This window comes from Fukomys damarensis, unplaced genomic scaffold (assembly GCF_012274545.1).
Source record: "Fukomys damarensis isolate Sample0158 unplaced genomic scaffold, DMR_v1.0_HiC HiC_scaffold_16, whole genome shotgun sequence".
NCBI classification, from domain to species: domain Eukaryota; kingdom Metazoa; phylum Chordata; class Mammalia; order Rodentia; family Bathyergidae; genus Fukomys; species Fukomys damarensis.
The window spans coordinates 58568099-58593370 of record NW_022900928.1 but is presented as its reverse complement, the minus strand read 5'-3'; the positions used below and the strand labels follow the sequence as shown (position 1 = coordinate 58593370).

Below are 25272 nucleotides of genomic sequence, written 5' to 3'. Positions count from 1 at the left end.
ACAGTTGCTGTCTGTGTAGGCTTCTGGCTAGGGTTTCCAGACACTTATTGATGGTACAAGGCAAGATTCTTGCTGTTTCTTGTGTGTCTGTGTAGTTCTTTTCCATGTGGGCGCTTGGCTGTAGCCAGTGGTATGGCAGGACTCTGCATGAAGCTTGCACACCTGTGCAGCTCTTTTCTAAAGCGAGCCTGTGGCTTGGGCACATTTACTCACACCTCTAGGGTCAGGGCAGAGCCTTGGCTGGGATCCACCTGCAGCTGCACTACTCTGGTCCACACACCACCTGCTCCCTGGGACGTGCACGCACTTACCAATGGTATGGTAGGACTCTGAATCAATTTAATCTTCTTTTGATTTTTCTATTTTTTATTTTTTCTTTCCTTTGATGTGTTTTTTAAGGGCTTGGGTTTTTTTTTTTCTTATGTTTCTTTTTTCTCTGTTTCTTTTGTCTGTTTTATTCCCCTTTCTATTTTGTTGTTTGTTTTCTGGATACCAGGAAGTGAACTCAGAACCTTGTGCTTGCCAGGCTGATGCAGTGCCACTAAGCTATATCTCTGGCCCTTTTTTTTTTCCCCTTTCAACTTTTCTTTCTTCATTTCTTGTATGTTGTTGTTTTTTCTTTTTTCTTCGTTTTCTTGTTCTTTTCTGTGACTTTTTAAACTATTTACTTTTACTCAGTAGGACACCCTACCTCACTTTTCTCTCCTCATGTCTCATTGAGTAATTTTTTCAAATTTTACTCCTTTCATTCTCTGGTTCTCTATCTCTGTAGTGTTGGTAGTATAACTACTAAGTTTTATGGATCTCTAGATAGCAACTTAACTTTATACTATTATAGTTGAATACTACTCTGTTGTTAGTAGAGGTAAAGTTGTGCCACTTAGTAGATTTTTAATGTAAATTAGTAGTAGGTAAATATTTGCTTCTCTTAGTGTTCTTACTATAATTATAGATCTCTTTGCTATGATTAAGGTTGGTTTGTTATTGGTCTTTAGGGTTAATCAATATTCAGTTTGTCTTTGGTGCAGTAATTGGTGCTGATTCTACTACCATAGGCAAGGTGACATAGTTGTTGGTACTATATATGTGCTACCAATCTCACTAATGAACATAGATGCAAAAATCCTTAACAAGATACTTGCAAATAGAATGCAGGAGATCATCAAGAAGATCATACACGCTGACCAAATGGAAAAACACAGAAAAAATGGACAGATTTCTTGATACTTAGGAATTACCAAAGTTGAATGAAGAAGATAAAAAAAATTCTAAACACTCCAATTACAATCAGTGAAATTAAAAATGTATTAAAAGTTTACCAACACAGAAAAGCCCAAGTCCTGATGGATTCACTGCTGAATTTTACAAGACATTTAGAGAAGAACTCCTTCCACTACTCTTTAAACTTTTCAATGAAAGTGAAAGGGGGCTGGGGATTTAGCTCAGTGCATCACGCCTGGCTCAAAAGTGCAAGGTCCTGAGTTCAATCCCCAATAGCAAAAAAAAAAAGGAAGCAATAGTTCCAAATTCATTCCTGGAAGCAAGAGTTACTTTGATTCCAAAACCAGGGAAAGACACAACAAAAAAGAGAACTACAAGCCAAACTCCTTAATGAACATAGATGCAAAAATCCCTATAGAGTATCATCAAGAAGATGATACACCCTGATCAAGTCAGATTTATTCCATGGATGCAAGGATGGTTCGACATATGGAAATCAATAAATGCAATATACTATATTAACAGAGTCAAGGACAAAAACTATATGATCTTCTCAATCGATGCAGAAAAAGCATCTGACAAAATTCAACACCCATTCATGATAAAAACCCTGCAGAAAGTTGGAACAGATGGTCTTTATTTCAACTTGATAAAGGCCATATAGAAAAAACCAACAGCCAAATCATATTAAATGGCCAAAAACTGAAAACCTTCATGTTAAAAATCAGGAACAAGACAGGATGCCCACTATTACTACTCCTGTTCAATATAGTTCTGGAAACATTAGGCACAGCAATTAGACAAGAGAAAGAAATTAAAGCAATAAAGATAGGAAAGGAAGAAGTTAAACTGTCATTATTTGCTAAAAATACCATACTCTACATGCAATACCCAAAAAACTGCCAAAAGACTTCTAGACTTAAGTGTCACTTTCAGCAAAGTAGCTGGATACAAGGTCAACACTCAAAAATCAATAGCCTTCTTGTACACAAATAACAGGCTTGCTGAGGGAGAAATTAGGGAAACAATTCCTTTCACAAAACCAACCCAAAAAATAAAGTATCTAGGAATCAATCTAATGAAGGTAGCAAAAGACCTCTACAGTGAAAATTACACCACTCTGAAAAAAGAGATCAAAGAGGATGTAAGAAAATAGAAAGATATCCCCTGCTCCTGGGTAGGAAAAATCAACACAGTGAAAATGGCCATACCACCAAATCTGCTATACAGATTCAATGCAATCTCAATTGAAATTTCAATGGTATATCTCACAGAAGTAGAGAAAATAATCCAAAAATTCACTTGGAACCAGAAGAGACCTAGAAGAACAAAAGCCATTCTAGGCAACAAGAGACATAGCAGGGGGTATCACAATCCCAACTTGAAACTATACTACAAAGCTACTGTAATAAAAACAGCATAGTACTGGCAAAGAAAAACACCTCAGGATCAATGGCATATACTTGAAGATACAGAAACAACTCCAGATGTACTCCACTACCTCATCTTTGACAAAGGAGCCAATCATCCTCACTGGAGGAAAGATTAGCCTCTTTAATAAATGGTGTTGGAAAAACTGGATTTCAATCTGTCAAAGATTAAAACAAGACTCTTATCTTTCAACATGCACTACGCTAAAATCCAAGTGGATTAAAGAACTAAATAGTAAAAAAGAAACACTAAACTTGCTAGAAGGTAAATTTGGCAGAACTCTCAAAGACATTGGCATAGGAAAAGGCTTTATGAACATACAGGAACTAGCACAAAGAATCAACAACTGGGATCTCATCTTATTAAAAAGCTTCTGCAATGCAAAAGAAACCACCAATAGAGCTAAGAGACAACCTACAATTTGGGAAAAAATTTTACCAGCTGCTCCTCAAAGGACTATTATCTAGAATATATGAAGAACTCAAAAAACTCAGGCCCCCCAAATATAAAGGCCCTATTCAAAAATGGGCATCTGAAATGAAAAGACATTTCTCAGACAAAGAAGAAAAGCAGCAAATAAATATATTAAAAAATGTTCCACATCACTGGTCATTCAAGAGATGCAGATGAAAACAACACTGAGATTCCACCTCACCCCACAAAGAATGGCTGCTATCAAGAAACCAACCAATGGGCCGGGGATTTAGCTCAGTGGTTCCGGCGCCTGCTTTGCAAGCACAAGGACCGAAGTTCAATCTGCGGAACCAAAAAAAAAAAGAAAGAAAAAAAAAGAAACCAATCAATAACAAATGTTGGCAGGACTGTTGGGAGAAGGGAACCCTTCTCCACTGTTGGTAGGAGTGCAGACTGGTGCAACCACCGTGGAAATCAATATGGAGATACCTCAAAGAACTAGGACTAGAGGCTCCATTTGACCCAGCTATCCCTCTGCTGGGTATCTTTGAAAAGAATTAAAAGAATCACATCACAGTGATATGTACACACCCATTTTTATAGCGGCACAGTTTGTAAGTTATAACTTGGAAACATCACAACTGCCCATCAACTGGAGACTGGATTAAGATGTGGTTTTTCTATAAAATGGAGTATTGCTCAGCCATAAAGAATGAGAAACTAGAGTCATTCAAAGGAAAATGGATGCATATGGAGGCCATACTCTTAAGTGAAATAAATAAGACACACGTGTAATTATTGAACAGTTTTTCTGGTGTGAAAAATTGCAAGTGTAAATAAGATCCAAATTGTATAACTGACAATGTGAAATAGGAAGAAATGGACTAAAGGTATAGGGGAAGTGGGAAGGGTAGGGGAAAGGAAATAAGGGAAAAGAAAAATATGAGAAAAGGAAAAAAATGGAAACAAAGACTCTTTTAAATAAAGGAGAGGAGAGGTAGTGAAGGGAGGGTAGGAGTATGGGAAAAAATGAGAAACAAGATCTGTCATGTAAAGGTACAAGATCTCAATGAGAAATTTAACTGTACTGTATACTTAAAAAGTACCAATAAACTCAATGAAAAATAAATCAACATAGTGAAAATGGCCATACTTCCAAAACCGCTATATAGATTTAATGCAATCCCAATTCAAATCCCAAATGTGAAGCATACTTCACATACCTTCAGAAAACAATTCAAAATTTGGAAAAAGAAGAAACCTAGAATAGCAAAAGTAAATATGGGCAATAAAGACAAGGTATAACAATCCCCAATCTCAAACTATACTACAAAGCTACTGTGATAAAAACAGCATGGTACTTGCAAAGAAACAAACTGAGGACAAGTGGAACAGATTAGAAGATGCAAAAACAACCCCAGACACACTCAGCCGCCTCATCTTTGACAAAGGAGCCAAACACCCTCAATGGAGGAAAGATAGCCTCTTTAATAAACAGTGCTGGAAAAACTGGGTTTCAACTTGCCAAATATTAAAACTAGACCTATATCTCTCACCATGCACTAAACTTAAATCAAAATGAATTAATGAGCTAAATATTAAAACAGAAATACTAAATAGGCTCAAAGAGAGGCTAGGTAGAACTCTTGAAGACATTTGTGTAGGAAAACATTTTTATAGACAAAACTTCAGTTGCCGGTGAACTATCACAAATAACTAACAACTGGGATCTCATCTCATTAAAAAGCTTCTGAACAGCAAGAGAAACAACCAATAGTGTGAAGAGAGAGCCCACAATGTGGGGAAAATTTTTCACTAGTTCTTCCTCAGACAAGGTCCACTATATAAAGAACTTAAAAAAAAAAAAAACAGATCTCCCAAATTTAAGGACCCATTCAAAAATGGGCATATGAAATGAACAGATATTTCTCAAACAATGAAGTAGAAATAGCAAATAAACATGAAAAAATGTTCAACATCACTGGTCATTCAAGAGATGCAAATGAAAACAACACTGAGATTTCACCTCACCTCAGGAAGAATGGCTACTAACAAGAAATCAACAAATAACAAATGTTGGCAGGGTTACAGGGTTATGCTCCACTGCTGGTGAGAGTGTAGACCAGTGCAACCACTATGGAAATCAGACAGCTCAAAGAACTAGGACTGGATGTCCCATTTGACCCAGCTATCCTCCTGCTGGGTATCTTCCCCAAATAATTTAAAGAATCACACCACAGTGATATATGTGCACCCATGTTCATAGTAGAACAATATGTGAGAGCTAAAACTTGTAAACAGCCCAAATGCCCATCAAAAGGAGACTGGATAAAGATAATGTGGGTTTTTTTTTTTTTAATAAAATGGAGCACTACTCAGCCATAAAGAATGAGAAACTAGAGACGTTTATAGCTAAATGGACGCACACTGAGGTGATACTCTTAGGTGAAATAGAGGAGACATATGTGTAAATACCGAATGGTTTCTCTAGTGTGAGAAACAGTGTAAGTAAGGATTAAAAGGTATAATAGATGTGAAATACGAAGAAAAGGTGCAAAGGGGAAGGGAAAGTAGAAGGAATAGGGGAAAAGACAGAAATGGAATTAACATGAGAAAAAAATGGAAACAAAGTCTTTGTAGACAGGGAGGGGTGGAGGGCTTGAAGGGAGAGTAGGGGAATGGGAAAAAAAAAGTCCAAGATGGATTATGTAAAGGTGCAAATTTCCAGCCAGTCGTGGGGGCGCATGCCTGTAATCCCAGCACTCGGGAGGCTGAGGCAGAAGGATCACTGTGAGTTTGAGAGCAGCCTGGGCTACATAGTGAGTTCCAGGTCAGTCTCAACTACATAGTGTCTAAAAAATCCAAAAAAAAAAAAAAGATTGAGTCAAAGAAACAATTCCTCTGTACTTTTCAATCAGTGCTTTCCTTCCAAGATCTGAAATCCAGCCAGTCATGATTCTCTCCACCTAGCTTTAGGACCTATGGCCTTTTGAGCTGCCATTGCTGCACTGTACGGCCCTCTGTCTATTCACCCCAAACTATGGTTACCATCGAACAAGTCCTTGCTCATGTTGGTAAATGGGAAATGTAATCAGCCCTCTGCTCTGCTAGATGCAGGCCATGGGGCAGAGGTTCAAGTGGACTTTTGGACTTAATGTTGATACTCACAGCACTTGGTTGCTCCAATGGAGGGCAAGGCGGATGTTCCTCCCAACCCAACCTTATACTTTTCAAGGGGGCCTATGTCTGCCCTCCTCTCTCTCTCCACAGTGCTCTCCTATGGTTGGCTCTCACCCAGTCACTTTAAAAGGGTAACACTGAGTCCCTAAAGTTGCTGGCCAGGTCAGTACTTTCACCCTGAGTCTCCTGGCTTTCCAGGCTCATTTTCTCTCCCTAGGCATTTTCTTCATCTAGTATTAGATAGGTTGGTTAGTCCACACTTCTGTTGTCCATGCCTTGCAAAGTGCTAGAATTACAGGCATGCACAAGCACACCTGGACACTTTTTTCTTTCTTAGTGGCACATAAAAATATTAAAAATTAATCTTATAATCAAACTAGCTTTAGTTTGATAAGCTGTGATACACAGGTCATGGTTTCATTAGTACATTCATCAAGCATTTATTGAGTGGATGAGACACATTACTAAATGTCAGTGAGTACACAAAAAACAATAAATAACTCAATCCAATGTTTTCTACTGAACATCTGTTATGTGTGGCACAGGGGATGCCATAAGCAGACAGCAAAGAGGCTAGAGCCAAACAGGCCAGTGGTCCATCACTTACAGGCAACTTTTTATTAGTTCTGTAAACTAATTCTCAAGATGGACAGGCTTCCTCACAAAACTGATATAAGGATCAGTAGCTATAGTTAGCATTAGCACATAAAGAGTGAACTATCAAATAGAAAAGATGAGAAAATTAGCATATAACTAACATGAGACTGTAGCAAATGCCACAGACAGAGAAAAAAAAAAACTCTTGGGATTATCTCTGTATAGATTATCCATGAAAATGGCCAACAGGGAGCAGAGATAATCCTCAAATGTAGATTCACAGATAATTTTTTCAATCTTCCTATCCATCAACCATAAATTCTACGAATAGTTGGTAGCTTCTGAATCAGGCACTGAAGATACAATGATGAAAGGAAGGAAATAGGATCAGCATGGAAAGAACTTATGAGGCCATGTTTTATCTTAAAAACCAAAGATATTTACCTTACTATACTTTTAAGTATACAAACTAAAAGGCAGAATTTCCCTATTTCTTTGCTTTGGAAATGTATGATACAGTACCATAAAAATAGAGGAGCTTACACATGTTTATTAGCTTTGAACACAATTCTTTCCATTCCAATCATGTCAAAATGTTTTCTAAGTGCTACATGAAATGCACTATACTCTTTCTTCAAAGTATCTCTAAAAATTCTATGTCCTTAAAAATATCAGCTATGAAACACTATAAAATCTGTTTCTTACTTTCCATTACGGCATACTAAAACTTGAGAATCTTATTATCAACGTTCATGACTAGTTTACATTTATTTACTACAGGCGTTTTATATCTTTCCATATTTGTGTCTCTTCTAAATATAGTTCCTCCCTTTCCCTTTATTGTTTTTGCTTTTTGCTTTAGATTATCTACTATATATACCTACAAATTTTATCAGAATAAAAAGGTAAGACATTGGCTACAAGTGAACCCTTTTATTAAGAGATAAGATTCTGGGCTAAGAATGTACCTTACTGTTAAGTACAGTGCTTGCCTAGTCCTGGGTTCAATCTCCAGCACTGCAAACTCAAAACAGAAATATAAGAGACAGAATTCTCAGGATTAAACTAATGCAATCATTAGTGTATTCTCTGTAATATTCTTTAGACAATAATAAAAAGTGTTAGTAGAAAATGTGTCAATGAAAATGTGAGGGGGACAAGAAAATGACAGCCACAACTTGCTTTGCTTTGGTGTCTAAAGAAATATTACTTTGCCAGAATCACTTCTCAGGGTATTAGTCTCACCTCCATCAAGAGAAAATGGAGGCTGAGATGTATGTTAGTCACAAGGCACCTGCCATATGCTCAAGTCCCTGTGTTAAATTCCCAGCATGCTATCCCCCAAAAAGGAGGGTAGATGAACTGCGAAAAGAACAAAATGACTCTTCATCTCTAAATACAAATGATGTAAAATTTTTATAAACATTAATTATGATAGTTTATGTTGTGTCTAACAAAACTGAGGTCATATAACCCATTATTTGTAATTGTTTAGAAAAATTACTTTTCCTTATAGTCACCAAATTACAGATAAACAAACTGCACCTTAATTAAGCAAATAAAACCTCTTATCCCTTGAAACACTAAACCAGCTTCTTTCCCTGACTCAAACTAGATAATTTTAAAAAGATAACACTCGATGTCACCTACTATAAATCTTACCACATTTAAGAGCATCTACCTATTAATTAACAAGCTCTCATTAATTTACTTCAAAGTATAATTAGAAAAAGAACTACTCAATATAATTACTATTATATATAAGCTTCTTTGAAAATTCTTACCTCTCAAACAGATAAAATTTTCCAATATAATTTTGTTCAATTATCAAATCCATGCTTCAAGAATACTATAAAAAGCATTACATTTAATACCATCCTGTTAAGTTGTGATATATATTAATTTCTGGAGTAAAAATAGACTAAAGAAGATACATTAGGATCTAGAACTTACACTTATAATCTTCAAATTAACTTTTTTCACTTTTATAAAAGGGAAAGTTTCAAGGGCCGGGGATCTAGCTCAGTGGTTCCGCCGCCTGCCTCACAAGCACAAGGACCCAAGTTTGATCTCCAGTAACAAAAAAAGAAAAAAAAAAGGGAAAGTTTCCTAGGTGCTAAATTCTGGAACAGTGAAAGAGAAATGCCATATATTTGACATGCAAAATTTATAGCTGTTCTTTAAGCTAGGAGAACACTGTTGCACTCACAGGTGTGCTCTAAATAATCACAAAGCAATAAATGGTGGACATTCTTAGGGTATTAATACAACTGACACAGATTTAAAATGTTACCTGTCTGTTAGTCCATAAGCCAGATCAAGCATATCATTCTCCTCGTCAGTGACTGCCTCTAACTTCTCATATACATGATCTTCAAAGATGAGGTGGCAGGTAGAACAAGCCAAGGTTCCCTCACAGGCACCTGCAAAAAGCAGCAAACACTGAACATACTCCGTTGCATTTCCACAGTCAAAACCTAAAGTTAAAATGCTGCTAAAATTTAGAATTAGCAGTAACACAATAAATGAAAGAACTGGGGCTGGGGATTTAGCTCAGTGGTTCCACAGCCTGCCTCACAAGTCCAAGGTCCTGAGTTCAATCCCCAGTACCAAAAACTAATAGATATATAAATAAATGAAAGAACTTTAATAATGAATTAGGTATAGCTCCCCCCCACCCACACACAGTATTTCAAATCACTCGCACAGTATTTCACAAAGTTTCTGGACTAGCTTCTATGAAAACAAAACATGAAACATGCGGTCCTGATCCCAAAGGGCTTATAATTTTATAAGCTGGAACATGATACAAAAAAAGTACATTTTTAATATACATAATTTATTTAACAGCCATGCAAGTTATTCACCTTTCCTGGAGAGTTTGACACAATTTATGAAGACTTGTGCTAAATGAGGAACTAGAAAGCAACTAAATCTATATACCCAAATAAAGTTAAATAGTCTTTCCTCTCAATCTTCATTATCATCACCAGGGAAGGATTTAAAGAAGTCATTTTAGTAGTCACCTTGATTTTAAATAATGAGCTAATAATATTTCTCCTGTTCCATTTTTAAGTCATCAACAGTTATTTATTGAGTACCTCTTATGTACCAGACACTGAAAGTCACCTTGTCCAACCAGCTTGTGATGGAATATTCTTCTGCAATATCCCTCTCCCAGGTCACCCAGTATTTGCTTAGAAATCTCTAGATAAAGAAACCTGTATTCTACAAGTTGCCAATTTCATTCGCCTGACTTCCACCATGCTAGAATGTGCCACTGTAACCTTCACATACTGCTCAGCTCTGTATTTTGTGGAACTGAACCTAAGCAATAACTTTGTCATATTTGAGGCTATACATCTTCTCCAGTGAGAATACCCAACTCCTTCAAATTTTTCTCATACAATTCAGTTCCAAATTCATTTCCTGAGGCTAGGTGGGCTTTTCTTCAGATAGGGCATCATTATATTAGATACCAAATACATAGTAGTACTAGAAGGAAAGGGACAATTGGTCATTTAAAAGCTACAATACAATTCTAAAGACTAGAGCACTAGGAATAACTTCAGTTTCAGTTGCATTCCCTTTTGGTCAATAATACTGCATATAAAATATGTAACAGAATTGTTAACAATAACTAATAACCTTGATGTGCCTCTAAATGAATCATTTTAGTAAGTTATTCCTTTCTCATAATTTCAACCCTTGTTATTCATATTTTATCTTTAAAAAGTGAAGAAAAAAGAGAGGTTTCCCTAAATCTTTTTTTTTTTTTTTTTGATACCAGGGATCGAACTCAGGACCTTGCACTTTGCCAGGGAGGCAGCAGAACCACTGAGCTAAATCTCGGGCCTAAATCTTCTTTACTAAATCTAATTCAAAGCTGTAAAAGGGTCACAAGAGACAGAGACCATCTAGTCAAGTACAGGAATTAGGAACATGCTCTGGGGCTAGACTCCCTGGCTTCAACTATAGGTTCTCTGTTTATTAATCATGTCACACTGGACCACTGTACCCTTCCTGCTCCAGTTTCCTCAACAGTAAACCGTATCAAGCTTGCATGGTATGTGCAAGAATTACCTATGAGTATGCACTTACATATGTTCACATACGTACTGACGACCAAGACTGGTAGGTAATTAACACTACATAAGTGTTGGTAATTATCAAATATTTGGAAATTATAAGAAATCTTAGAGTAATTCAAATTTCTTTTTACACATAAAAAATTTAACCCAGAAAGTTAAAGAAATGGATTAAGATCACACAACTAGCTACAATAAGTTATGATTTGGGTTAAAGTTTCCAAATGAAGACTACTTGACATACAATGATCTGAGTCACCTTATTAAATATATATACACATACCTAAGTATGTTCATATATTTATTATAATTATATCCTGATTATAGCAAGTTGCTTAGTTTCATATTTTTCTGTAAACATGAAATACTTCACACAAAAAAAGGTAAACAGACATATGTACTTAAAAGAGCAAGGGGTCTTCTTTACAGCAGTGAAAAGAGAACAGATGCTGCGGGGTCTTGAGGTCTGGGCTCTAGCTGAACAAACCCCAACACAATTAGCTGTGTCATGGAGGAGTCTCAAGGCTCAGTCTTCTCACCTGCATAATAAAAGAGTGAGGCAGGTGATCTCTAAAGTCCTAATGGAACTGGTATCTTATGACATCACAAAAAGGAGTTATAATTCTTAATGGATTTTCCCACTAGTATTTGAGAAGTATCTACTTGTCTTGATTTATATTTCCATCTCACCGATACCCAATCCAGACAAACTCCAAACTAAAATGGTAAATCCCCCTGGAGATAACACAGAAAGAAAAAAATCAGATAATCCGGTGTCTCCCCCACAATAAAAAAGGTAAGTCTAACAGTGCTTACAAAATATTCCTAGTTAAACAAGTCCTAAGAATCATATGCCACATGCAACAAAAGATTCAAGGAAAATAAAATTCACAATCCAGGGCACGGGTACTGCCAAGGTGGATAGTGGCCCTCTACATAAGCAGCTTGAACTTGTCCTATAAGCCCATTATTATCCACCTTGTTCCTTAACACATTGGTGGGTAACTCACACACTCAAGGAAGTCTTTCACACCTAGTTGCCACGGAAGTAATACTAGCAATGAGGTTATGAACAACCATCTCTCCATTCCTCTTTTCCTGGATCCAGCCCTAAGAACAATGGTGGCTGTGAACAGGTGCTATAAGTTTTGGAAAGTGAAGAAAAGGTTTAAGCAGGAAAGTGACATGGCATACTCCATTTTGGATAGATTCAAGAGGAACAACAGACAAACAAAAGCCATGGATTTCACCAAAGGAGAATGGAATAAATTGGACAAGTAAGGGTAAGGACAGTCAAGGAGCAATCTCTCCTAGAGAAGGGGCGTTAAAGTGAGCATGGTTGCTAAGGTAGAGAATCAAAAATGTGTAATGCCCGAAAAGCCTAGGGATGAAAAATGTACATACAATGTATACCTTGGAATGGAGAAAAGGGGTTCATGTGCCAATATACCGTACTAAAAACCTTAGGATATTCATTTCTGTACCACCTGGCTGGATGAAAGGAAGAATTAACATCCCTTTTACCACCCACTGTGGACTTTATATGCCCATCCAGTCTCTTCCCCAGAAAATTACAATTATTTTAACCTTCTCTTATAGGTCTTACTTTTATTTTCTAAAAATTTTCACTCATTTCATCATTCTCAGGAAATCTGCCAATAGTTCCACATCTTGCTCAGAGTTGAAGAGAGTATTCTAGTTGAGAATATGACAAAAGTTAAATATGTATAGGAGATTAGCTTTTAATTCCTATATGCTAAATTCCTATCGTACATTCTAGTCCCATATTTATTCTTTAAACTAATGCACTGTAGTAGAGACCTCCTCATGGGACAAAATACCTAACACCCAACCTTAGGAAGAAAGGTATTATTTTGGCTCATGATTTCCGAGGGTTCAGTCCATGGTAAATTGGCTCCAATGCAGATCTAACACGGTGGAAGAGCATAGTAGAGGAAAGCTGCTCAACTTATGGCAGCCAGGAATTAAGGAACACAGGAAGAGCTTAAGAGATAATCCCTCTTAAGGGATACTGCAAGGAACCACCTCCTCCAGCTGGGCCCTACTTCCTAACAGCACACTGAGCTATAAACTCACCAAAAGGTTTATCCACTGATGAATTTAGCATCCCTAAGATCCAATCACCTTCTGACCTACCTCGGAACATGAGCCTTTTGGGGAATATTTTAGATCTAAATCATAATATTATGTTCATGATTCCTCCTTCCTTTACAGTCCCTTTCAAAAGTTTTCTGACACAAAAGTTGCCAACAAATTAACCTTTTCTGATACACTAGCTAGAAATTCTCATAAAACTGTAAGCCTCGAAATCAGCTCAGCACAAACCCTAAACCAGAGAAACATAATGGTCTGATAGTGTTTTAAGTATCACTGAAGATCAAATCTACAGCATAGATTTACAAGACCCCATGCAAAGCACTTACTGGAAGAAATACTCAATCCTCCAAAACTCCATAATAAAACAACAACCTTAATAGTTTTTTGGACTTTTGAGATTTGACTTACACATTTTATTTTTTAAATGGAAGGATTTTAGAGAGTAGAGACATGCATCCAAAAAAAGTAAAAGGAAAAACAACTTTCTAAATAAAATGAATATTTGGGTATAAGAAGAACCACAACTGTTAGAACAAGAGGCTACCTTTTTTTTTTGGTACCGGGGATTGAACTTGGGTCCTTGCACTTGCAAGGCAGGCCACCGAACCACTGAGCTAAATCCCCGGCCTATCTACCTCTTGTTATGCCCCTTGTGTTCTTTTTTTTTCCATTTCCTTTTCTATATGTCTCTTCTTTCTTTGGCCTTAAAACATTGGCCAAGACTTTCATTGTGATTTTAAATAGGAGTGATAAGAATAGATACCTTTTGTATATGGATAAAAGAACATAAAGTAATCACGTTTTAGGGAGGGCAGGGACAAGGGGAAAAATGAGAACCAAGACCTGTCGTGTAAAGGTACAAGATCCCAATGATAAATGTAACTGTTCTGTATACCTAAAATGTACCAATAAATTCAATGAGAGAAAAAAAAAGTAATCACATTTCATGAGGGATGCATTCTCAAGAGATGTTGGAAAATACAGAAGTATCATATGGCAAAAAAATAAAATAAAATAAAGTTACTTTCTCAGCTGGAGGCACTGGCCCACATCTACAATCCCAGCTGCTTAAGAGGTTGAGGCATGAAGAACACAAATTCAAGGTCAACCTTGGCAATACAGCAAGAACACATCTCAAAACAAAACAAAGTTACTTTCTGAGCTTACAGTTCATAAGTCTATGTTCTTATTTGTTTAAAAATATATAAACAAACATTTGAAGTAAAACTACTTTTCCCATTGCTATGTCTACCTTTCAAAAAATTAAAAATGCTCATTCCTTGAAGAAAATAAAGGTAGTTACAAGAGGATAAAAGAGAGAGAGGTAGTAAGATGCTGTTCAAATGGTACAGTTTCAATTAGATAGGAGTAAGCTTTGAGATCTACCACATAACATACTACAGTGATTTGACTTAATACTGTACATTTTGAAACTGTTAAATTTCAGATGTTTCACCACAAAGTAGTAAGTAAGGTGAAGGAGTTATTGGCCTGAATTAGTCATTCACTTTGTACACAAGTATGGAACATCACATTGTACCCCATAAATACATGTAATTATGATTTGTCAACTAAAAGTAATTTTAAAAATACTTCATGTCTTGGCACAGATGAAATCTGATTTAGAGACAGTACAGCTACAAATAACCCCGGATATCATCATTTCATCCACTATCTTTGATTGGTTATACTGATTTTCACAAACTTAAAGATACATACATTTTCATGCTTTCATTTCATTGGCATTCTGGCTAACAGTGTGCAGCTCTTTCCTAAATTAACAATGTTACCTACCATCACAGTAGGTTTTTTGCTTTCTTGATAGCATTTTGTCATGTCTAATTTTTGTTCCAAAATAACTTATTTACAAATGCAGTTTTCAGCATTAACACTTAATGCTTGGTTGACACTGATACAGCATTTAAAAATTATTTTAAATTATAATCATAGTTTAAGCTATCAGCAAGTTAGCCAACAAAATCACAGTAGACATTCAGATGTCTGTGAAATGCATGCTTCCCAGGACACTGCATAAAGATAGCAAGTGCATGTTACTAGCTAATGCAACACCACCACTTTAGCTGCAGTAACAAGTGCAAAATTTACAATGAACAGAGCTTTCCAGCTTGAAACTGGAGAACTGTTTTGGTTTTCATAATACTTGTGATTTTGCTAGAGCAAGAAATACTGGGCTGGGGATTTAGCTCAATGGTTTTGGTGCCTGCCTCACAAGTACAAGGTCCTGAATTCAATCCCCAGTACCAAAAAAAAAAAAACAGAAATCTTAATATTGCTGATCTGTACAATTTCAAATCTGAGTAATGTAAAAGTTGTATTATGAATCACAAGGAATGAATATTAAAAAAGGTTAAGGGTGGGCCAGGCATGGTGGCGCATGCCTATAATGCCAGCACTCCGGAGGCTGAGGCAGGAGGATCGCTGTGAGTTCAAGACCAGCCTGGGTACACAGTGAGTTTCAGGTCAGTCTCAACTATACAGGGAGACCCTGTCTCAAAAAAAAACAAACAAACAAAAAAAAAACAACCCCAAAAAGGTAAAGGGTGGAGGAATTTAAGAGAAGTCAGGGGAATGGGGGAAAAAATAACCAAGATAGATTACTTAAAGGTACAAATTTCCAGTGATGAGTATCATTATATTCTATACCTAAAATGTACCAATAAAATTAATAAAGAAAAAGGTTAAGGTCAGTGATTAATAAACTTCTCCTGGACTCAGTTTTGTTTTTTTAAATAGGAATAATGCTAAGGATTCGAACAAATCTTCCAATATTTTTGTCATAAAAATATTTCAATGAAAGTCATATTCCTGCAGACTTGTTCCTTTCATGTAAATTTGTATCCTTGCCAACAGAAAAGGATATCATAGGTATGCCACCTTATATTTGACCATTTTGTATGTTTATTATAGTGCTGATAAAACATACTGACCACTCCCCTCACTTAATCCCTTTCTCAAACAAAAACCTAAAGAATAGGGCTAGTGATTTAGCTCAGGAGGTTCTGCCTTCTGCCTCCCAAGTGCAAGAACCAGAGTTCAATACCTGGAATATTACATATTAAAATTTTGAAATTATATATGGATATAAAATCTAATTTCATAAAGGTTGATCTATCATAGAAACTAATAAGCATGATGAAAATAAATACTGATTTATGCAGACATTATTAGAATCTCCCAATAGGAACAGTTTTCCTCTATGAAGAGATAATACAGTAGAAAAATCTAATAATAAACTAGGTAAATTTGATCACAGATGTATAAGTGCCACCTAGTGACAAAACACTGAAAAACACTGAAAATTTAAAAGTCACCTGCATCATCCAAAAGACATAAAAGTCAGGCACAACAGTGTTTATAAACTTGTGCTGCTTCCAAATTTACAACTGTCTTTTATTCATTCATTTACTCATTACTACACACATAATAAGGAATTAAAAAACAGGAATGGTATCTTTTCAGGAGTGAGAAATGAACCCAGGACTTCCCCGGCTCTAATTTGTTTTGTTTTGTTTTTCTTTTTTGAGACAAGGTTTCACTAAATTGCCCAAGCTAGGCTTGACCTTGCAATCCTCCTGTCTCAACAATCCTCCTATCTGAGCCTCCCAGAGTGCTGGGACTGAATGGAGTGCACTACCACGCCCGGCAAAACAGGAATGATTTTATCCCTCATCACAGTCTGAGACAAATAAATGAGTACACAAAAAATATAAACTAGATTGTGACAAACACTATGAAAGGACATCTAAGGCAGAATAGCAGGCCAGTTAAGAAAGAAACACATCCCACTGTCTTAGTCCATTTCAAGCTGCTATAACACAGTACAGAATGGGTAATTTCAAACAATAAAAGTTTATAAGAGGTTCAGATAACAAAAGATTGAATAGCTGGACAAAGGAGGGTCTCTTTTGCTACTTGAAACCATTATCCTTCATCACAGCATCCTGCTCATTTCTTCCATAGCACCTGTCACAATATATTACTTTGCCTTTTATGACAAAGCATCACCTAAACTGAGACATGACAGATGAAGATGAAAAGAAACAAGTACGCATTTTTAGGATGGAGGAAAAAAAAAGAATCCCAGCAGTGTCAAGTGTGTACAAAGTCTCAAAGGCAGAAATATGGGTGAGTTCAAGCTCTTGAGAAGAGGCAAGTGCGGCTAACGTGAGAGAAAGAATGAGGAGAAAGGTGGAAGAGAAAGAACGATGAGGAATGTCGAAGGGAAAGAACAGTCCTGGGGCAGGTAATGCACCTATGAGGCTAGGGAAGGCATCTGGATTTGGACTTACGTGAGTCACGGTTTTAATCATGACAAATCCTCCAGCTGCTGGGCTCAAGAGCAGAATTAATAGTTCTAGGTCCGCAGTAACTAGCTAGCCCTACATCACACCTGTAGGTATGGAGCCAATAGGATATACTGGAGATGCACTGAAGATTCACAATGACGAGAGATGCTAACAGTATGGATAAAGGGAGGGAATAAAATATGCTCCCAGTTTCAGGCTTGAGCAGCTAGGCTGTGCTCACTACTGAGAAAAGACTTAAAAAAGTACAGGTTTTGGAGTGCGGGCAGGATCAAAAGCTATTTTAAATATGTTGAATTTTAAATACCTTAGAGATTTCCAAGAAAAGCTTCTGTAAATAAGGAGGGGAAGAAGAGTTGAAGTGAGGAGAGGGAATGGGGAAAAAAAAGCAGCGAGATATATCATGTACAGGTACAAATTGCCTAATATATAATCAAATTAATAAACACACTACTGACATTAAATTTTCCACATTTCTGTGGCACTGCAGAAGTCATTTTAGTGCTTATTTCTGCATGATGAGATCAAAGGAACTTTAATACCCTCTTTTAATATACTTTTTAACTTTGTTATAAAGAGCAATGAATCTATATTAATACCTATGTTAACAAAAATAGCTTATTGATTTAGCCCTTGTTTGGATGAATTAATTTCATCTTCACAGCAACCTTATGAGGCAGATATTATTACCAATTTAACAGATGAGAAGAAAAGTTTTGAAGAAGTTAGGTACCTAAACCAGGTCATAAAGCTGGTAAAATGAAAAAACTGGAAAACAGGTCAAGGCAAGATTTCATTTTAAGCATTCTAACAAATGTTCTTCAAAAAAAATTTTTTACACTGTAATTCACAGTATGAATTCCATTTTAAATCATTATGTAGCACACATATATATTTTTTAACTAGCTAAACAAATTCATAAAGTAACACCCCTGCAAAACTTGCGGTTTTTATTTTATTTACTGAAACCGCAAGCTTTAAAATTAAGCAAATATCTTGACAAATGTGAAATGAGCTAGGTGTAGTGATCTATGTCTATGATCTCAGCTATGTAGGAGGTGGAGACAGAAGGATCCCAAGTTGAAGGGCAGCCTGGGCAACTGAGGGCTGTTTCAGAATTTAAAAATTACAAGGAGTTGGGATGTAGCTCAATAACAGATCATCCTCAATACTTAAAAAAGAAACTTACAAAATTTCAAAAGTTTGTATATAATACAGAACTCTAATATTTTATATTTCCTTTATTTTATGTAATTTGTATTTGCATGAAATGCAAATATTATATATGTTTTTTAAAGCATAGTTGAGCCAGGCATGGTGGCCCACAACTATAATCCCAGCACTGGGTAGGCTGGCAGGAGGATCACTTCAAGTTCAGGGCCAGTCTGGGGTACCTAATGAGTTCAAAACCAGCATGAACTACACATCAAGACCTGTGTCAAGAACACAAACAAACAAACAAACAAACAAACAAAAAAATAAGAAATGTTATTAATGGCTATAAGGATTGGATTATATAAATGGATGATGATGATTTTTAACTTACATACTTTTTAAATTTTCCAAAATTACTTACAACGTCTTGATTTTTAATGTTATTTTCCTTATTTTTATAGGTTTTATTCCAACCTTTCAACTACCATTTTAACCATTTTAAGTGTACAATCCAGTGACATTAAGAACATTGAAAACATTATATAACTATCACCACTGTATTCCCAGAAATTTTTCATCATCTCAGAAACTTTATGCCCCACTAATCAATAACTCTTCCTTCCTCCAGTCTCTGGTCATTTCCATTCTACTTTTCTTCTATAAGTTTGCCTATTCTAAGTACCCCATTAAAGTGGAACCATACAGCATTTGTATACTGCCTAACCTAACAGATATTGTGTATGGATATTTCACTTAGTATAGTATTATAAAGGTTCACGTTCTAGCATGTGTCATAATTTCATTCTCATAGCTGAATAAAATTCCAATAGGTCTATACCACATTTTATCTATGCATCTATTTATATACACAACTGATTTTACCTTTTAGCTACTATAAATATTAGTATACAAGTATCTATATTTCAGTCCCTGCTTTCAATTTTTTTGAATCCACTACCAAGGAGTAAAACTGCTAGCTAGTAATGATAATTCTGTTTAACTTCTAAGGAACCACTGAACCGTTTCCCATAATAACTGCACTATTTAACACTCCCACCAAAAATCCATAGATGTTCCAATTTCTCTCCATCCTTGCCAATACTTGTTTTCCAGTTTTTTGGTACCAGCCATCTTAATGGGCATGAAGGAGTATTTCAATGGGCATATGGACTATTTTTCTATAATAAAAACAAATGCAAATATTTAAAACACTTGCTATGTGTTAATATGTTCTAAACATATTAATTTAATCCTTACAAAAAACCATCTGAGATGAGTATTATCATTACCTTCATTTGATAGACAATGACAGTGAGACACAGGAAGGTCAGTAATTTAAAGAGTTTAAGATAAGTACTATGTCACTACAGAAAAAAAGCAGAGGAGCAATGACAAACCTACAATCAGAGCAAGAAGCCAGTATTAATCATTTGGATTGGGCAGGGAATTTAGCTCAGTGGTTCTGGCGCCTGCTTCACAAGCTCAAGGACCTGAGTTTGATTCCTGGTACTAAAAAAAAAAAGTTGGATAACTCTCCTTCTAGTACTTTTACAGTGTATATCAAAAACAGGAAGTAAAACAACTAATTACATTGTGTTTTTCATCCACAAGCAGTATTCTGTTATTAATGATTCACTGCAAACACCCACAATGCTTATGTACTATTTTTTTAATTTAATTATTTAATTTTATTCTTAAATAGCACCATGGATCTAATTTCTATTATTGGACACTTATATTGTCTCCTTGACTTTTTCTTAAATAAATTTTAAAACAGGTAAGCTATTTACATTGTTAGAAAATCAAAAAGCATAAGAAGTTTTGTAACAAAAATTTCCCTCTGACTCTCTGTTGCCAACAGGTAAACTATGATACCTGTCCTGGCATTTTTTTTCTTTTACAGAACTATATAACATCCCGTTGTTTCACTACACACCAGTTCTCTATTGATGAGGACCTGATTGTTTCAAATCTTTTGATGTTAGAAATATCTCTGCATCTTTCTGTCCTTGGTTCAGACCTCCCCTGTGGGACCTGGACTTAATGAGACAACTCCTTGTTTATACCTGTTTGCTTTTTTTGTTTTATTAGTACATTTTAGATATATATATAATATTCATGATAGGGAATTGTGATGAGCATTAACACAGGGAGGTAGATTTAATATATCACAGGAAAATGAAGAAAAAATTCTGATCTAGAATTAAAAATTTCTGGTCTAATTTAAAAAATTCTGATCTAGCTCTTAAAAGTGCAAGTGAACTATGCCATGAAATATGAAAAGAGGCACAATCAGTTATGTGCCTTAGACCTCATTCTAGACTAGTGGCTCTCAAACTTGAACATTCATCATCAGAGTCATAGATCAGCCTGTTAAAACATACACTGCTAAGTTATCTCAGACTCAGACTCAGAAAATCTGAAGTGAGGCCTGAGAATCTGCATTTCCCAGGAATGGCACGTAAATGGCAATTATCAAGGGAACGAATGCTCTTTGAGAGTGACCATTCCAGACAGAGATGGTGTTTAAGTAAAACTCACAGATGTCTGAGAAAATATAAGATGTCAACTGCTGAAACATGTACTTTGTATATATACACATGGGTAACAAATATGCTCAGAGATATAAAAATGAAAACTTTCTAAACAGCACACTTTTTAGGATAAGTTACCTTCCCTAGGAATGTGAGCTGACATTTAGGAATAAATTCCAAAGCCAGATATGATGGCCCATGTCGAAAATCCCAGCCACTCAGGAGGCTGAGGCTGGAGGATTATAAATTGGGACCCAGCCTGGGCAACTTAGCAAAACCAAAGATAAGATAATAGAAGTAGGGAGATCTTTTTCAAATGGGAAGGGGAACACAAGATGCAGGAGGATACATAAAGGGAGGAGGGACAAAAGGGGAAAGGGATTTTTTAAGAAGTGAACCGAAAAAAATATGGCAACAGAGCTTTTACAAATGGGCAGAGAAACAAGAGTTGGAGATAGCAGGAAGGGATGGGAGGGGAAGGAAAAGTAAAAGGAATTAAAGTGTTATGTATAAAAATAAAATAAAATATAAACCAATAAAAAAAGCTCCCCATAATAAATATAACCATTATGTACTATAAACATTCACTAATAAAAAAGTTAAATAAAAATAGCTGAGGATTTAGCTCAGTGGTGCAGCCACCTGCCTCCCAAGTGCAAGGTCCTAAATTCAATCTCTGGTACCTAAAAAAATTTTTTAATTAACTTTTTAAAATTAAATAAATACAATAAAAAGGGCTGAGGACACAGTCCAGTGAGCATGTGCCTAGCATACAAAAGGCCCTAGGTGCAATACCCAGTGCCACCAAAAATAGTAATAATTATAAACAAATAACTAAAAACTAAATAACCCTCTGTGATATATTTATCTCTAGACTGGTATCTTTTAACCCTACTCCTTAACCTTAGCTTTGCATCACAAAGGTAAAAAATAAGGTAATAAGGCTACAGTAGAATGCTGGCCACATGATTATTTAAATTCTTTACAAAGACTAGAATAATGTCATTATCATTCTTTAAAAGTGAAAATAAAATAGTAACACATCCTGAATTTCAGTATTTTACCTAGGTAAGCTATAAATTAAAATTCCTTTAAAAAATGAAATCTATTTAATAGTTTCATTGGGCATGGTGGTATATGCCCATAATCCCAGCACTCAGGAGACTGAAGCAAGAGGATCAACAAGATTTTGAGGCCAGCCTGGACTACACAGTGAGACCCATCTCAAAAAATCAAAAAATAAAATATGCCAATAAAAAAAGTTTCACTTATGAAATTTAGAGAATGTTCAGACCAGCCTGAACTACAAAGTGAGACCCTGTCTCAAAATAAATAAATAAAAATAAACAATAAAAAAATACTTACACTTATGAACTTTAGGGAATGTTTCATACTCACCAAAACCATCAATATCTAGATTATTTTCCACCACAACATCTAGGAGAGAGTCACCAATTTTTCCCTTCGTTGTTAATTTTTCACCATCCCGGTTTATAAAGTGGATTGTTATCTTATCTTCTGTGCTGGAAAAGGAAGCAGTTATTTAGTATCTCATGTTAAGTTCAAACATACTTTGTTTTAACCTGAAAGGCCAAAGGAAGCACATGCGCACCTATGAATATACTCTTACACAGAATTTTCTTTTCTTTTGAAAGCTTATTTACGAAGAAGACCCCAAAAACCAAAGGCCTATCTCTCCATCAACCTACCAGGTACCAAGCTCTATCACTTCAAAGGAAATGGCAAATAATATCTGGTCAAGGACACCTGGTGGACTGCAGCATCTATTTTACCACAGGTCACAGATATGTGAAAGCATTGGGAGGGCCCAGGATTTGGCTCAGTGCCTTGCAAACACAAGGAGGTGAGTTCGATTCACAGAACCAAAAAAAAAAGGAATAAAGGTCAAACTTCTAAAAAACAAGCATTGGGTAATCACTGCCACTCATGAAATCTGCAGAAGTGGGGAATGTAGAGATCGAACCTATTTTGCTCCCTGAAAAACTATGTCTTCTATGAATGTGGCCCTAAAAGCCAACACCAGGGTTATGGAGAGCTTTCATTCTGCCATCAACAGGTGAACACTGGGAGGGTACCCGATAAACTACCTATTCTGGACCAGGGATTTACCTCAGTGGTTTTGCCACCTGCCTTGCAAGCATGAGGACCCGAGTTCAATCCCTAGTACCAAAAAAAAAAAAAAAAAAAAAAAAAAAAAAAAAAAAAAAAAAAAAGATACTAACTATTCTGAGAGGTACCAGTTTGATACTTTTGGAGTAAGTAAGTATTTCATTTTTCATTTCACTCTACACTACATATTCAAAAACTAATAGAACTAAAAAAGGTTTCTGATTGTATCTTGAAAAATAAAATACCTCCTTATATGTTTTCTTGTAAGATACCATCTATTAAGTAGCTAACTTCTTTTCCTTCTCACAAGTATCAGGCCAAAATTTGAAAAACTACACTAGCCACTAGATCCTTATCCTTCACCCATCAATATAATTTTTACTCCCAATTAAAAAGAGATCCTTCAGGCCATGGATTCAGCACAGTGGTTCCACTGCCATGCAAGCACAAGGTCCTCAGTTCAGTCCAACGGTACTGCCCCCGCCACAAGATAATCAACTTAAAATAATGAGTTAGCCAGGTATGAAGGCACACACCTATAACCCCAGCACTTGGAAGGCTGAGGCAGGAGCATCTTTTTACGTAGTAAAAAAAACAAAAATAAACAGTTATAATTTTCACTACTACCAATAGATGGTAATCGTCCACCAAAGAAAATTCTATTATAAATAAAACCCAGAATTAAACAACTTCAGAGGTATAAAGTATCTTGAAAATCAAATCCAACTGCCTCATTTCACAAATGAGGCAACTGAAGCCCTACTAATTAGGTATAATCCCTCATATGATGAACCTGAAAAAAAGATGACTCCACTAATTAAAACTATCTTGTTTCTTATTTTTCCCATTTCCCCTGACCTCCCTTCAACCCCTCCACCCTTCCCTATTTACAAAAACCGTGTTTCTATTTTTTCCTCTTCTCATATTTTCTTTCCCCTGCTTCTACTTCCCCTTCCCCTTTAGACGTTTTCTTCCTATTTTACATTACCTATTATACATTTTTTGATCCTCATTTACACTTTCAGTTTCTCACACCAGAGAAACACAAAACAAAATATCCAAGTGGGGCGGGAGTGAGTGAGTCTCAAAAGAGCCTGTGTTCTCCAAACTTCTTTCTATAGCAAGGAAGAAAAAAAAACTTTAAAAACAAGTATTCTTGCCAGATGCAGTGACACACACCTATAATCCACAGGAGAATCCAAAGTGTTTGAGGCTAGCCTCAAATTCTTGAAACTCTGTCTCAAAATAAAAAATAAAAAAGGCTGGGAATGTAGCTCAGGGGTAAAGCACCTGCTTAACACCCAAGAGGCCCTCAGTTCCCTTCCCAGTACAGGCAAAGAAAAAAATAAGTATTTTCAATATTAATCATGATTTTAAATTAGACAACTGACATTTTTCCAGGATAGAATGGCTGAGAATTAAGATACCCCAAGAGTCAAGTCAAAGAGACCATTTTGGAGGTCAGCAGAAGAGCACAAACTAAACAAGGTTGAAGCCATTGACTTAAGAACTTGTCACGAGGTAGAACGGCATGTTCTGGAGACCATTTATATAACTGTAAATTGAGATAAAGGAAAGAGATAACGCTGAGGTTTCCAGCTTGAGGAACTGGGTGGTACAGTTTAACCTGGGGTCAACAAAGAAGGTACAGCTTTGAGAAAGATGGAAACAAGCTCGTCTATACTTCTTTAATAATGGAAAAACCAGATAACAATGTCCCAAAGAAATACAACTCTGAATCCAGCAGAGAAATCTAGATATTTAATATGGACAAACACCCATAGCAAGGACCTTGCACACACTAGGCTAAAGCTACAGGAAATAAAAGGAAAAAAAAATCCCACCATTTATAGAATTACTCAAAGCTTGAGGTTTTAGGATTGTATGTTCTTTTGGAGCATACTGTATAGTTGAGCTTACAACAAAGAAATCTGAATTTTTCACATCAGCCTCTTCTGTAAAGTCGGGATAACATTTCCTGCTAAGATCTGACCTATATTAAAAGTATAGAGTCCTATTTTTTAAAAAAACAAACTATTGGGCAGGGGATTTAGCTTAAGCCCAAAGACCCAAGTTCAA

The 25272-nt window shown here is 36.0% G+C and overlaps 1 protein-coding gene across 1 annotated transcript in view; it reads right to left on the bottom strand.

Annotated features, from left to right (window-relative positions):
• Fdx1 (ferredoxin 1) overlaps positions 1–25272 on the bottom strand; it is a 34503-nt gene that overhangs the window by 5820 nt on the left and 3411 nt on the right. Inside the window, exons 2-3 of the mRNA XM_033764315.1 lie at positions 22462–22586; positions 9137–9266 (exon numbers count right to left, since the gene is read on the bottom strand). Coding sequence (XP_033620206.1) covers positions 9137–9266; positions 22462–22586 — 255 coding nt within the window. The remainder of the gene's footprint in view (positions 1–9136; positions 9267–22461; positions 22587–25272) is intronic.